General features: G+C 39.3%; 1 protein-coding gene across 2 annotated transcripts in view; it reads right to left on the minus strand.

Annotated features, from left to right (window-relative positions):
* Nucleotides 1-11645: 11645 nt before the first annotated feature.
* Nucleotides 11646-13160, minus strand: part of SLTM (SAFB like transcription modulator) — a 42180-nt gene continuing 40665 nt past the window's right edge. For both annotated transcript variants that reach the window (XM_045530304.1, XM_045530296.1), the window contains exon 21: nt 11646-12701. In XM_045530304.1, the coding sequence (XP_045386260.1) occupies nt 12593-12701 (109 nt within the window). In that variant the 3' untranslated portion in view covers nt 11646-12592. The remainder of the gene's footprint in view (nt 12702-13160) is intronic.

Raw genomic sequence — 13160 nt, forward strand, 5'->3', positions numbered from 1 at the left:
AAAAAATAAACAGAAGTTCAGTTACCCGTGTGGCAACATCAAGTTAGAAAATACATGTAAATGTCTAATCTCATCCCTCAGCCTAGAAAAGGAAAAAAAAAAAAAACATGTAAATGAGGTCCCAGAATAAGAGTAGGAAGTGCAGGAAAAAAATGGAAGAAAAATGGTTAAAATTTTTCCAGATTTAATTTTTTTTTTTTTTTTTTGAGACAGAGTCTTGGTCTGTTGCCCCAGGTAGTACACAGTGGCATCATCATAGCTCACTGCAACCTCAAACTCCTGGGCTCAAGTGATCCTCTTGCCTCAGACCCCCAAGTAGCTGGAACTACAGGCACGTACCATCACACCTGGCTAATTTTCTTATTTTTAGTTGAGATGGGGTCTCACTCTTGCTCAGGCTGGTCTCGAACTCCTGTGCTCAAGCAGTCCTCCTGCCTCAGCCTCCCACAGTGCTAGGATTACAGGCATGAGCCACCACACTCGGCCCCAAATTTAATTTTAAACAATAAGGATCCAAGAAGCTCAACAAACCACAAGTAAAAACACACACACACACATCATAATCAAATTGTTAAAAACCAGTGATAAATAGAAAATCTTAAAGCAACTGGGGACATCCAGGGAGAGGGGCAGGTAAAATTATGTAAAGAGGAACAAAAACATGAATAATAACAGACTTCCCATTAGAAACTATGGAAGTAAAAAGACAATGACATTTTTTAAGTGCGGAGGGGGAAAATAATCTGTCAATTAGAATTCTATGTGCTGCAAAAATATCCTTCAAAATGAGAGAATTTGTTGATCTATACTACAAGAAATATTAAAGGAGTTTTCTCAAGATGAAGGAAAATAATACCAGACTGAAATTTGGATCTACAGAGAGGAATAAAAATCACAAGAAATGGTAATTATTGTCTAGGGCCATTTCCACAGTGTGGATTACCAAGAAGGGAGATAGAAAACTGCACATAATAAATGAAAATCACATTCAGAGATAATAAAATCAATACTATATCCCATAATAATAAAATCAGACACCATATCCCCCAAAATAATAAAATAAATACTGGAGGAAAGGCTGGGCGTGGTGGTTCACGCCTGTAATCCTAGCACTCTGGGAGGCCGAGGCGGGAGGATTGTTTGAGCTCAGGAGTTCGAGACCAGCCTGAGCAAGAGCAAGACCCTGTCTCTACTAAAAAAAAAAAAAGAAAAATAGAAAGAAATGATCTGGAGAGCTAAAAATATATATAGAAAAAGATTAGCCGGGCATGGTGGCACATGCCTGTAGTCCCAGCTACTCGGGAGGCTGAGGCAGTAGGATCGCTTAAGCCCAGGAGTTTGAGGTTGCTGTGAGCTAGGCTGACACCATGGCACTCTAGCCCGGGCAACAGAGCAAGACTCTGTCTCAAAAAAAAAAAAAATACTGCAGGAAAATCAACAATAGCCTGTCAAGGGCAGTTGCACACCATTCCATCATTCCATCATTACTGTTGGTCTGAGTGCTTTCACTGGTTTGCAATCCAGAGGCACAAACTCTCCAACTAAGTCATTGTTCCAACCAAACACAGTAAATACTGAGGCCTGCATGCCATCAAGTGTGACTTTTACAAGCTCTACAGCCCAAAGGCCCTGCTGGCTTGCATTATGCCAATCAAACCAACACATAAAAAAAAAAGCCCAAAATAATTTGCTAAATGGGAGGGCCTACTTACAGTTTAATACTGAAGCTCCAACCCCAGCCACGGATATCTTCATTGGCAAGCAACCCGACATCTTATTAAGTCAGACCATATGATTTAAAACCTATCTGCCTTGGACTGCTGGGGGCTTTTAGATTCAGCCACTCTTAGTTGTGGGCTTTAATTGTGCCAATCAGGTTCTGGTCCAACTATGGCAGTATCGCAGATGGCAGGATCACTTTTGTTAGCTGTGCACCTACAAAGCTGGTTGACATAAAAGAAGATATTTGCAAGCCAAACTCCCAGGCCTAACATTGCCTTCAAATTCTACAGACAGCTCCATCTTGTCATAATATCATACAGCTACAGAAACATGACCCATAACAACCTGTGGGGGTATCCACATCCCAGATGACACTGCTCTGATCCAGGAGCTTGCTTCCCTCTGTAGATGGCATCTCCTCAGACACCATTGCCCTAGCCCAAGACTCACCATTGGAGATGACTTTGCTTCCTGCATTAGGGACATTACCCTTAGCACTGGGACCATTGCACAAGCAATGTCCATGGGCTGCCTAAGGAGTTAACAAATTAGACACAGGACATTTATTGCTTTTCCTCTTTATGTATATAAAAACATATATTTATATTATACAGGCCAGGTGTGGTGGCTCATGCCTGTAATCCTAGGGAGGTTGAGGCAGGAGGATTGCTTGAGGCCAAGATTTCGAGACCAGCCTGAGCAAAAGCAAAACCCGGTCTCTACAAAAAATAGAAAAATTAGCTGGATGTGGTGGTGCCCGTCTGTAGTCCCAGCTACTCGGGAGGCTGAGGCAGGAGGATCACTTGAGCCCAGGAGTTTGAGGTTGCAGTGAGCTATGATGACTCCACTGCACTCTAGTCTGGGGGACAGAGTAAGATCCTGTCTGAAAAAAAAAAGTTCAATTGAGGCAGTCTGAAGAAAATGGTAATTAAATATTAATTTTAAAAAAAGGGAATTACAGATTAATATTCCTCATGAAAATAAATGCAGAGATCCTTAACAACAATAATAGGACAAATAAGAAAGGCTCAAACTTCTGGATTAAAACTTACTATTAATATAAAGCAACAGTAATAAAGACAGTGTGATACTGGCATAAAGATAGATATATAGATCAGTGAAATAGAATTGAGAGTCCAGAAGTAAAACCATGTATCCTGGGTCAACAGATTTTTGGCAAGGGTGCCAAAATCATTCACTGGAGGAAAGAATGGTCTTCTCAACAAATGGTGCTGGAACAACTGGCTGCTCACATGCAAATGGATGAAGTTTGATCCTTAACTCACAACTATATACAAAAATTATCTCAGAGTGAATTATACATGCAAACAGAAGAGTTAAAACTATAAAACTCTTGGGAGAAAACATAGTGCTAATCTTTATGACTTCTGATTTGACAATGGATTCTTATTAATAGAAATGATACTAAAAGCATGAGCAACAAGAAAAAAAATAGTTTGAAATTCATTCAAATTTAAAACTTTTGTGCTTCAGAGGATACCATAAGAAGTGAAACAACCATCCATACAATGGGGGAATATATTTGCACATCATATATCTGATAAGGGATTTGTACCTAGAATATATAAAGAATTTTTACAACTCAATGACAAAAAGGCAAATAACCCAAATTAAAAATAGGCTAGGGATCTGAATAGATATTTCCCCAAGGAAGATACACAAATGGCTAAACAGTACAGGAAAAGATGCTAACATCATTAGTCATGGAAATGCAAATCAAAATCATAGTGAGGTACCACTTCACGCCTACTAGCTGGAATCAAAAAGTCAGGTAAGTGATGGTAAGAAAGAAATCAGAACCCTCATATGGGAATATAAAATGGTGTAGTTACTTTGGAAAACAGTCCAGCAGTTCCTCAAGTGCTTAAATATAGAGTTACAATATGACCCAGCAATTCCATTCCCAGGCATATAGCCAAAAGAAATGAAAACACATACATACAAAAACTTGTACAGGAATGTCCATAACAGCATTATTCACAATAGCCAAAAGGTAGAACCAACTCAAATGTCCATCAAGTGATGAGTGGATGAACAATGTGTCTATTACAACTTTAAAAAGAAATGAAGTACTTGTACGTGCCACAACATGGATGAACTTTGAAAACATTATGCTAAGTGAAAAAAGCCAGTCATAAAAGAGAATATATTTTGTGATTTCATTTAATAAAATGTCCAGAACAGTCAATTCTGTAGAGACAGAAAGCAGATTAGTGAACTGGGGAAAGGAAGTGAACAGTGACAGCTAAAGAGTATAGGATTTCTTTTTGAGGTGATGAAAATGTTCTAAAATTCCCTGTGGTGATAGTTACACATATTGGATAATATACTAAAATAACTGAACTATGTACTTTGGGTGAATTGTATAGTATGCGAATTATATCTTAATAAAATGATTTTGAAAAAAGTTCTTAAAATTTTAGCAAATCAAGTCCAGCAAAAACACATACACACACGTATATGATTATACCATAACCAAGTGTTAATTTTCCCAAGCATGCAAGGTTGACTAACATGTTAATATCAGTCAATGTAATTCACCATATTAACAGAATGAAGGGAGAAATCCATATTGTCACATCATCTCAATAGATAGAGAAAAAGCATTCAGCAAAATTCAATGCCCATTTGTAACAAAAACTCTCCTCAAATTAGGAATAGGAGGGAACTTCTCAACCTCACAAAGGGGATAAGTGAAAAACTCATAGCTGACATCACATTCAATAGTGAAAGATTAAATACTTTCCCCCCAAAATTGGGAACGACGGCCACTTCTATTCAGCATTCTATTGGAGATACTAGCCAATGCAGTAAGGCGGTAAGGTGGCCGGGGAGGGGGGGGGCGGAATTCTCACAGCTAATGGTGAGCAGTGGTGATGGACACACTCGTAGCTCTGACTCAAGCGGGCAAAGGCAATATATGTAACCTAAACATTTGTCCCCCCGTAATATTCTGAAATAAAAAAAAAAAGAAAACCTAAATCCTTGATTTATGCCATATGTAAGTTAACTTGAAATGGATTTTATCTAAATGTAGAAGCTAAAACTATAAAAGCTCTAGGAGAAAAACCTAGGTGATCCTGGGTAGGAAAAGATTTCTTAGGACAAAAAAAATTGATGAAAATTGAGAGAAAAAAATTAGAAATTGAACTTGACCAAAATTGTAAAACCATTCTTCATCACTGGTGAGAAGGGAGTTGTAAACTGAAACTACAATGAGACAGTACTGCATACTCGCTAAAAAGGGCTAACACTGAACAGATTAACAGTACCAAGTGTTGGTGCATCTGTGGAACAATTTACACACTTTACATTGTTGATGCAAAAAGGTACAAACACTTTAGAAAACTCTTTGGTAGTTTCCTGTAATGTTAAATATACGCTACCATATATATAACCCAGCAATTCCACTCCTAGATATCTACCCAAGAGAAACTGAAACACATGTTCACACAAAGACTTTTTTTCTTATTTTTTTGAGACAGAATCTCTATCACCCCAGCTAGACTACAGTGGCATCATCATAGCTCACTGTGACCTCAAACTTCTGGGCTCAAGCAATCCTCCTGCCTCAGCCTCCCAAGTAACTGGGACTACAGGTGCGCACCACCACACCTGGCTAATTTTTTCTATTTTTAGTAGAGACAGGATCTCGTTCTTGCTTGGGCTGGTCTCGAATTCCTGGCTTCATGTGATCCTCCTGCCTCGGCCTCCCAGAGTGCTAGGATTACAGGCGTGAGCCACCACGCCTGGCCCACAGAAAGACTAGTACACAAATATGCATAGCAAGCAGTCTTACTCACAATAGCCCAAAATTGTCAACAACCCAAATTTCCATCAATAGGTAAATGCACAAAAAATCATGGTATATCCATACAGTGGAAACCTACATAGCAACAGAAAGAGGGAACTACTGATACACAGCAGCATGGCTAAATTACAAAAACATCGTGCTGAGCAAAAGGAGCCAGACACAAAAGAAGACAACTGTGTATGATTCTGTTTGTATGAAACTCTAAGAAATGTAAAATCTCTCGTGACAGAAAGCAGGTCAGTGGTTGCCCTGAGCTAGTGATGTGGTTTTGGATGACCAGGAAACAGCAGAGCAAACTTTTAGTGATGAAAATATTCTGCATCTTGAACATGGTGATTACTTAGCTGTATACATTTGTCAACACTCACTAAACTGTACACTTAAAAAATGTGTGCATATCATTTGCAAATTTTACTTCAAAATAACTTTGTTTCAATATACTAGCAATGAACAATTGAAAATTAGAATTAAATCCATTTATAATAGCATCAAACCACGTATTACTTAGAGATAAATTTAGCAAAATATATACAAAACCTATTCATTGAAAACTAGAACTGGAGTTACTTCATTTCTGTCATTCCGTGTTACCACTTGGAGTTTTTGCATTTAAATTTTAGAAGTAACTAAACAGATAGGATAAACCTACTTGAAAAAAGTAGCTGAACAGAGTGTGAACTGGAAAGTGTAATATTTTTGCTTGATGAGTGCAAATTTCAGTTGATGCAAAATGTTTTATTGAATTTTAATATCTTTAAAATAGAAATATTTTTCATTGGTATTTTAAAACTAAAGAACTAAAGGAAATTATTATTATGAAAGATACTTCTGTCATATAGAGGAAGGAGTGTTAAGAAAGTATCTGCTTTGTGCTACAAAATTCATTACATATGGTGCTGGTCATACCATCCATAGACTATCCTATGTATGAAATGACTTGTAGTGAAGTTCTTGTAAATATGTGCCTATGTGTGAATCTTGGTTCCACCACTTGTTATCTTTATGATCTCGGGCAAACTATTCCTTAGTTTTCACGCACATAAAATGGGCATAATATTAGATAATAGTACCTACATCTAAATTATAAGCTTGTTGTGGGAATTAAATGAGTTAATACATGTAAATTACCCAGCACAATGCCTGGCCCATGGCAAGTCCTTCATAAATACATTAACTTCCATGTGACAATCACGCTCATAATATACTTAATGTGGCTGACATAGTAAGTCTGAAATACTGGTTACATTATTGTGTGACATTTTTTCCCTTTAGTGTTCCTATGATTGGTTAAAACTATCAGAGATGTCTATATTTTGAATTTTTATTTTGAAGTTAGACCTAGTAGGAATTATAAAGGCCATAAACCTATGAATAAACTGGTACCCCAGAAAATTAAATGATACGCCCAAGCTACTAGGATCAGAATTAAAATCCAGAGCTTCTAACTCTTGATCTAGTATGTTAATCTTGGTCCCTTGCTATAACCCCCTTAAACGCCTTTCAAAGGAGACTTTCTACCTAATAGAATGAAAACAAAGTATTGCTTATCTAAATAATACACATTAGTATTTCACAGCTCAACCAGGACAATTCTGAAAGCTCGGGACACAAGTTCCTCAAGCTGATGTAGAGGTTCCCCATCCCTACCCTGGGTGGTTCACCTATCTAAAGAAATTAATCATCACTTAGCCAGAAAATTACATTAGTCAGAGCACCTAATCCTACCGGCAAAAACATGCAGTTTCTAAAACTAAAATGACAGGTATTGGAGCAGTGATGATTTAAATCGACTACGCATACAATTGCCAGCTGCAAGTAAAAACATTTGGTCTTACTCTGAGTTTCATCTCTATAGTGATTCTCAACCCTGGCTGCACATATGGATCCTCTGAGGGAACTTTTGATGGGCAAACATGTCTGGGCTGCACCCATGAATCTAGGAGTGTGGCCCAGGCTTGAGAACTCACCCAGTTAGACCTCAGAGTTTGCCCTGTCAGCAGTGATACCAGTTCAATTCTCTGTTTAACCAGCGACCTTTATAAATGAGGTTTTCTCCTTAATCGGGGAGTATAACATTACTTTGCTAGAGCAAGAGAAATAATGAGAATTTGTTCAGTATTTGACATGTACCTCTCCCCACTGAAATCCTTCCAATAGCCCTGTCACATAAGCCAAGTCAATCATGGCATTCTGGACATTCAGAAAAATTGCCCACAATTGTACACATCTAGGAAATGGCACAACTGGCCCTTGAGCCCCTATTGCTCCACATTCTGAAGCCTATGGTTTTTAGACCGGGCAACCCTGCAAATTGTCCCAGCTGGGAGGGCCTTCCCTGTAATACAATCTCACCTAAGGTTAGATTGTTCTTAGAGTAAGCAGTTCAGTGGGAGTCAGGAGATCCCGACCAGGTGAAGCAGACCCTCGCAGGCTACCTTTCCAGAGGCCAGGGATGGCAGATCCATGGGGAATAAAGTCAGTAAGAAGCTAATAGGTAATATGATAACTGCAGAAAAATTAGGATGTTAGAGAGAAGTTCCTTATTGTTATCAAAATTGTTTAGAAATTTTAGTCTCATGTCACTATATCCTCAAGGAATGCACAATTTCTTTTATTTTTTTTAAGACAAGTTCTCATGATGTTGCCCAGGCTGGACTCAAGTGATCATTCCACCCCACCTCAGCTTCCAACTAGGTGGCATTTCAGAAACACCACCACGTCTGGCTAATCTATTTTTTCTAAAGATGAGGTCTTGTTCTGTTGCTCAGGCTGGTCTTGAACTCCTGGCCTCAAGTGATCCTTCTACCTCGGCCTCCCAGTGAATTAATGAATTTGTATATTTTGGTGGATATCACTAGAAACTTATTAAGAAAACTCTGTCTGTCCATTGCTTGAGCTTTAAACTGACGAAAATTTAACTACTGAGCAGATATCATACTCATTTTCTAACCCTGCTGGCAAATCCAGGTGGGAAACAAACCATATGCTGGTGAGCAGGAGCTGGAGCAAAGACATCTTCATAGCTAATGTTTATGCCTGAGACAGGCACTTCCCTGCAAAGCGTGAGCCCCAGGCTTCGATCGATGGTCTTGGCAGCCTGTCTCTAAACAATCCCATTTCTTACTGGTGGCCACACCAAGGGGTGACTTAATTAAATATTCAATCTTAAAAGTGCGTTTGCCACACCAATGCAATTTCAAGACAGCCCAGGCACCCCTATTCCAACCAGATTGCTGCCCTTAAGGGCCCCTACTATAAAAAATTCTGAATCCTCCACATGGTTATTCACTCATCGAATATTTATTCAGTGGCTACTAAGTGCCAGGTGCTGGGGACACAGCAGTGAAAATAAAAAACAGACAAAAGCCACTGTCCTGGGAGCCTACATTCAAGTAGGAAAAGACATTATAAACTTATCAGATGGGGAGGGTGAGGGAGAATGCTGAGAAGGGAAGTGTGTGGCAGCTCTAAATAAAATCAGGAAAGCCATCACTGAGAAAATGACATTTTAGCAAAGACCTGAAGCGAGTGAAGAAGTGAGCCATGTGGGCATCTGGGGAAGAGAATTCCAGATGAAGGAATCAGCAAGTGCAAAAAGGCCAAGATGGGATGTGTCCAACAAACAGGATGAGGCCAGTGACTGAAACCAAGTGAGCAAGGAGGAGAGGAGTTGGAGCAGTATCAGAGGGCTTAGAGCAGAGAAGGCGGTCTCAGAGAAAGACATGAGGCGTAGTGATGTAGACAGGTGATTTGGTACAGAATACATAGGTGAAAATGAACTGTGTGAAACCTGACCCTTAGCCTTGGCTGGAATGGCTAAGTCTAAAGGAGAAAGAAAGAAAAGATAGAAGCTTATCTGTAGGAAGCACTTAAGGATTTCAGAAAACAATTTGTTTCGGGTAAAAATAGCAGTATTTGTTGAATGGTGTACTTTAAGGAATGTAGGAAAGGGAAGTGATCTATAGCAGCCTTATTGACTTGAAGATAGTGACTATTTGCAAGGATTACTTTGTGGGGGTAACTGTGTATGTTAAGTGTGGGGTGCTTGAGAGAAGTGCTGATTAAGCATTTGTAAGAGGTATTTGAAGAGATTCATCTTTAGGTAAGGAGTGGATTAGATGAGATGCTTTAAAAAAAATGCAAAAAAAATTGGATAATTTTTTCAGTAAGGATTCAGTATTTGTTGGGACTGAGTTAAGTATGCAGCAACTGAGTTAATTGACAGTCCAGCAAGGCATACAAATACAGGCAGAGGGTTTTTAAAAATATTTTTCATTACTTCATGTATTTAAGAGCTTGGGAATCTTTTCCAAGTAATCCCTAAGCTTTTCATTTTCTTTTACAATTATTTTTGGCTGGTGCAGTTTCTGACTGCAGCACCTTGCCCAAACTTAAGTTGCAGTATCTTGTTGAAAATTAAGACTGGCTCTTATCTTTCTTGAACTATTGTGAGTTGGCTATTGCTTCGAAATCACTGAAACCTTCTACATTGTGGTGAAACATTTGGATTGCTCCTCAAGTACATGGCGAATAACAAGTTTTCCTCCTTTCTCTTGGCTCTGAGGAGCCTATCATCCTTTGCAAAATCTCTAAATCTGGTTTTCGTGATTGACTCTGAGCCAGCCAGATCCCTGAACCTTGAGGGTTATTCTCAACCTCAGTGCCAAAATTTCTGAACTTCAGAAAGCTATAACCATGGCAACCTGAGGAAAAATAATTACCTATGGTGTCTGTAGTGTAGGCAAAAAACTGAAACAAGTCAACGATCTAATTTTCTAAGAGCAAATTACTTCTTAGATTTCCAACTGAAAAATGGGCAGGTGAGGAATTCTACCTATGGCCAGTAAGATTCTGCTGAATATTAACCAAGCAAATGCACTTAAAATGCTTAGCACATTGCCTAACATATAAAGTGCTTAGCCAACATTAGCAACTGCATAATAATCCCTTGTAAGAAGTATAGTCGGCTGGGCACGGTGGCTCACGCCTATAATTCTAGCCCTCTGGGAGGCCGAGGCGGGTGGATCGCTCGAGGTCAGCAGTTCGAGACCAGCCTGAGCGAGACCCCGTCTCTACTAAAAATAGAAATAAATTATCTGCACAACTAAAAATATATATAGAAAAAATTAGCGGGGCATGGTGGCGCATGCCTGTAGTCCCAGCTACTAGGGAGGCTGAGGCAGTAGGATCACTTAAGCCCAGGAGTCTGAGGTTGCTGTGAGCTAGGCTGACGCCACGGCACTCACTCTAGCCCGGGCAACAGAGTGAGACTCTGTCTCAAAAAAAAAAAAAAAAAACCAAGTATAGTCCCATTCTACAAATGAGGAAACACAATGACATAATGAGAAGAGACAAAATAACCCAAGGTCACAAACAGGCAGGGCTGAAGCTAGAGTTAGTTCACCCTATGTATACTGAGGCTTCTCTTGTACTATTCTACAAAGTGTTGGGGATCAGGAAATGAAGAAGTAGACCTCCTGCCCCCCCTACTCCACCCCACCTGCTCCCACAGTTGTAGGGCCAAGAATGACAGAGAAGGCTATGGAATCCAGGAGTACACAAAATGCTAGTTCCCCAAAGGGCCAAAGACCAGAGTACCCTAGTTGCCCACAGCACTCAGAAGTCTGGGCCATCTCACAGGCATGACCACACCCACCCAGGGACCAATATTTAGAAGAACTTCTATAAACATTCCTCCTTACATCAAAGGGCTGGCCTCACAGTGAGCCCTTAGCCCAATTTTCACTTTGTACAGGCATACAGATGGCTGAATTTACCAAGAATCTAGACCATTTGCATCATTTGTTACTGATTCGTATGAAGAGACATGAGAAGCTTTTATGAAAGTGGTGGTGGTCAAATTTTACCTAGAAAAGATGCCTTTCAAAAAATGCCATAAGTCTCCAACACATCAACAGCGTGTGCTGCCCAGGTACTGAGGTGAAGCGCCAAAGCTAGATGTACTTCCTAGGAACAAAGACCAACAGGCTGCCTTTATAGCTCTATGCCTAACTCATGACTTTGGGTTTAACTCCAGAAAGGACTGGAGGACTAACATCCCAAAAGCTGGAAACAAAGACACATACACTTCCAGGTGTGGATTTTTATTTTCACAAAAAGACAACAATGTCTTCCCACATACAAGTATTTACAAAACCCAACTGATTCACCAATCTAGAACCTGGGTTTTTTCCACTTCTCAACATAGTTGGGAACATGGAAACATTAATAGCCACACAATTCCCAGAGATGGAATTTACCCATCAAACAGTGCAGATTACCTAAAAGTGCACTTACCTGCACAACTCAGTCTAAGAACCTTGTGAAACAAACCTCATGGCCAAGGTTTCATTAACTATTTGGTTTCACACCATGCAAACCTGAACAAGTGTGCTGCTACACTAAACTGAAAATCGGTTCTCATTTTACAATTAAAAAGGTTCTCAACACTTTAGCAACTATACAGAATATGAAGGTTTATTTCAAAAAAGATTACATTTTTTTAAACCAGGATACACAGATGCACTTAATGTAACAGTACCTTCTGCAAAAATAGGTTACATAATACTCAGAAATGCAAGGAACAATCTTATTTTCTAAAAATTAGACAGCAGACTTTTTAAGCTTAAACAGCCTTCAAAATAGAGGCTGAAATTGCTCGGTGACAAGAAGTCAGTCTACAGCCAGACACCACAGAGCTAAGGCTGCAAATGAAACCACTATCACGCAGCTGCAAACTACTCTTTATACTCACACAGTTTAAACAAAACGGTTCAGTCCCAATCTTTTCAAATGTGTCTTGGTGCTGCAAGAAAAAAAGTTGAATGATACACAAAACTATTAAAAGTTACAACAAAACTATTGAAACATCTTCTCCAAAATTGAGAAAAGCAATCATGTTAAATTTTAAAAAAGAAAAAAAAAAAGGTCTGACAGAACTCTCAAGCAAGTCAGAGGTCCTCTTCATAAGTAGTCAAGTAAAGTTTACAGGAGATTTCAATAAATTATCTTAAAACCATGGTGAAGAGCTCATTTTCAGAATCGTCGTGGAGGTCCACTCTTAAATGGCTTAAATCCAGAGCCACTTCCTCTTGGCATGGAATTGCCACTGATTTGTACAATTCTATTAATTGGGGATGCATTACTGGAAAAAGTTCAAAAGAAAACAATGTCAGAGAACAAAGAACAAATAATCACAGAGAATACCTACATAGCACTTACCATTTACCAGGCACTATTCCTGGTGCTTTATCTATTAATACATTCAATCATTTACTCTTTTCAATAGTCCTGTGAGGTGTGTACCATTGTTAATCCCCCTTTTCTGATGAAGAAACTGAGATCTGGAGGTTGAGTAACTTGTCCAAGGCCACACAGCTAATAAATGGTTGAGCAGAGATTTGAACTTGGGCAATCTCACTTCAAAGCCCCTCTTCTTCATGTGCCATTTGAAACCATGTGTGCACATGAATGGACTACAGTAGCGATCCTAAGATGCAGAGCAAAGGTCAGCAGCAACAGCACCTACTTGCAGTTTGGTAGAAATAGAAACTCTCAACCTCCTCCTCAGACCACTGAAAGAGAAATGCTACGGCTGGGACCT

This window comes from Lemur catta, chromosome 1 (assembly GCF_020740605.2).
Source record: "Lemur catta isolate mLemCat1 chromosome 1, mLemCat1.pri, whole genome shotgun sequence".
NCBI classification, from domain to species: Eukaryota; Metazoa; Chordata; class Mammalia; order Primates; family Lemuridae; genus Lemur; species Lemur catta.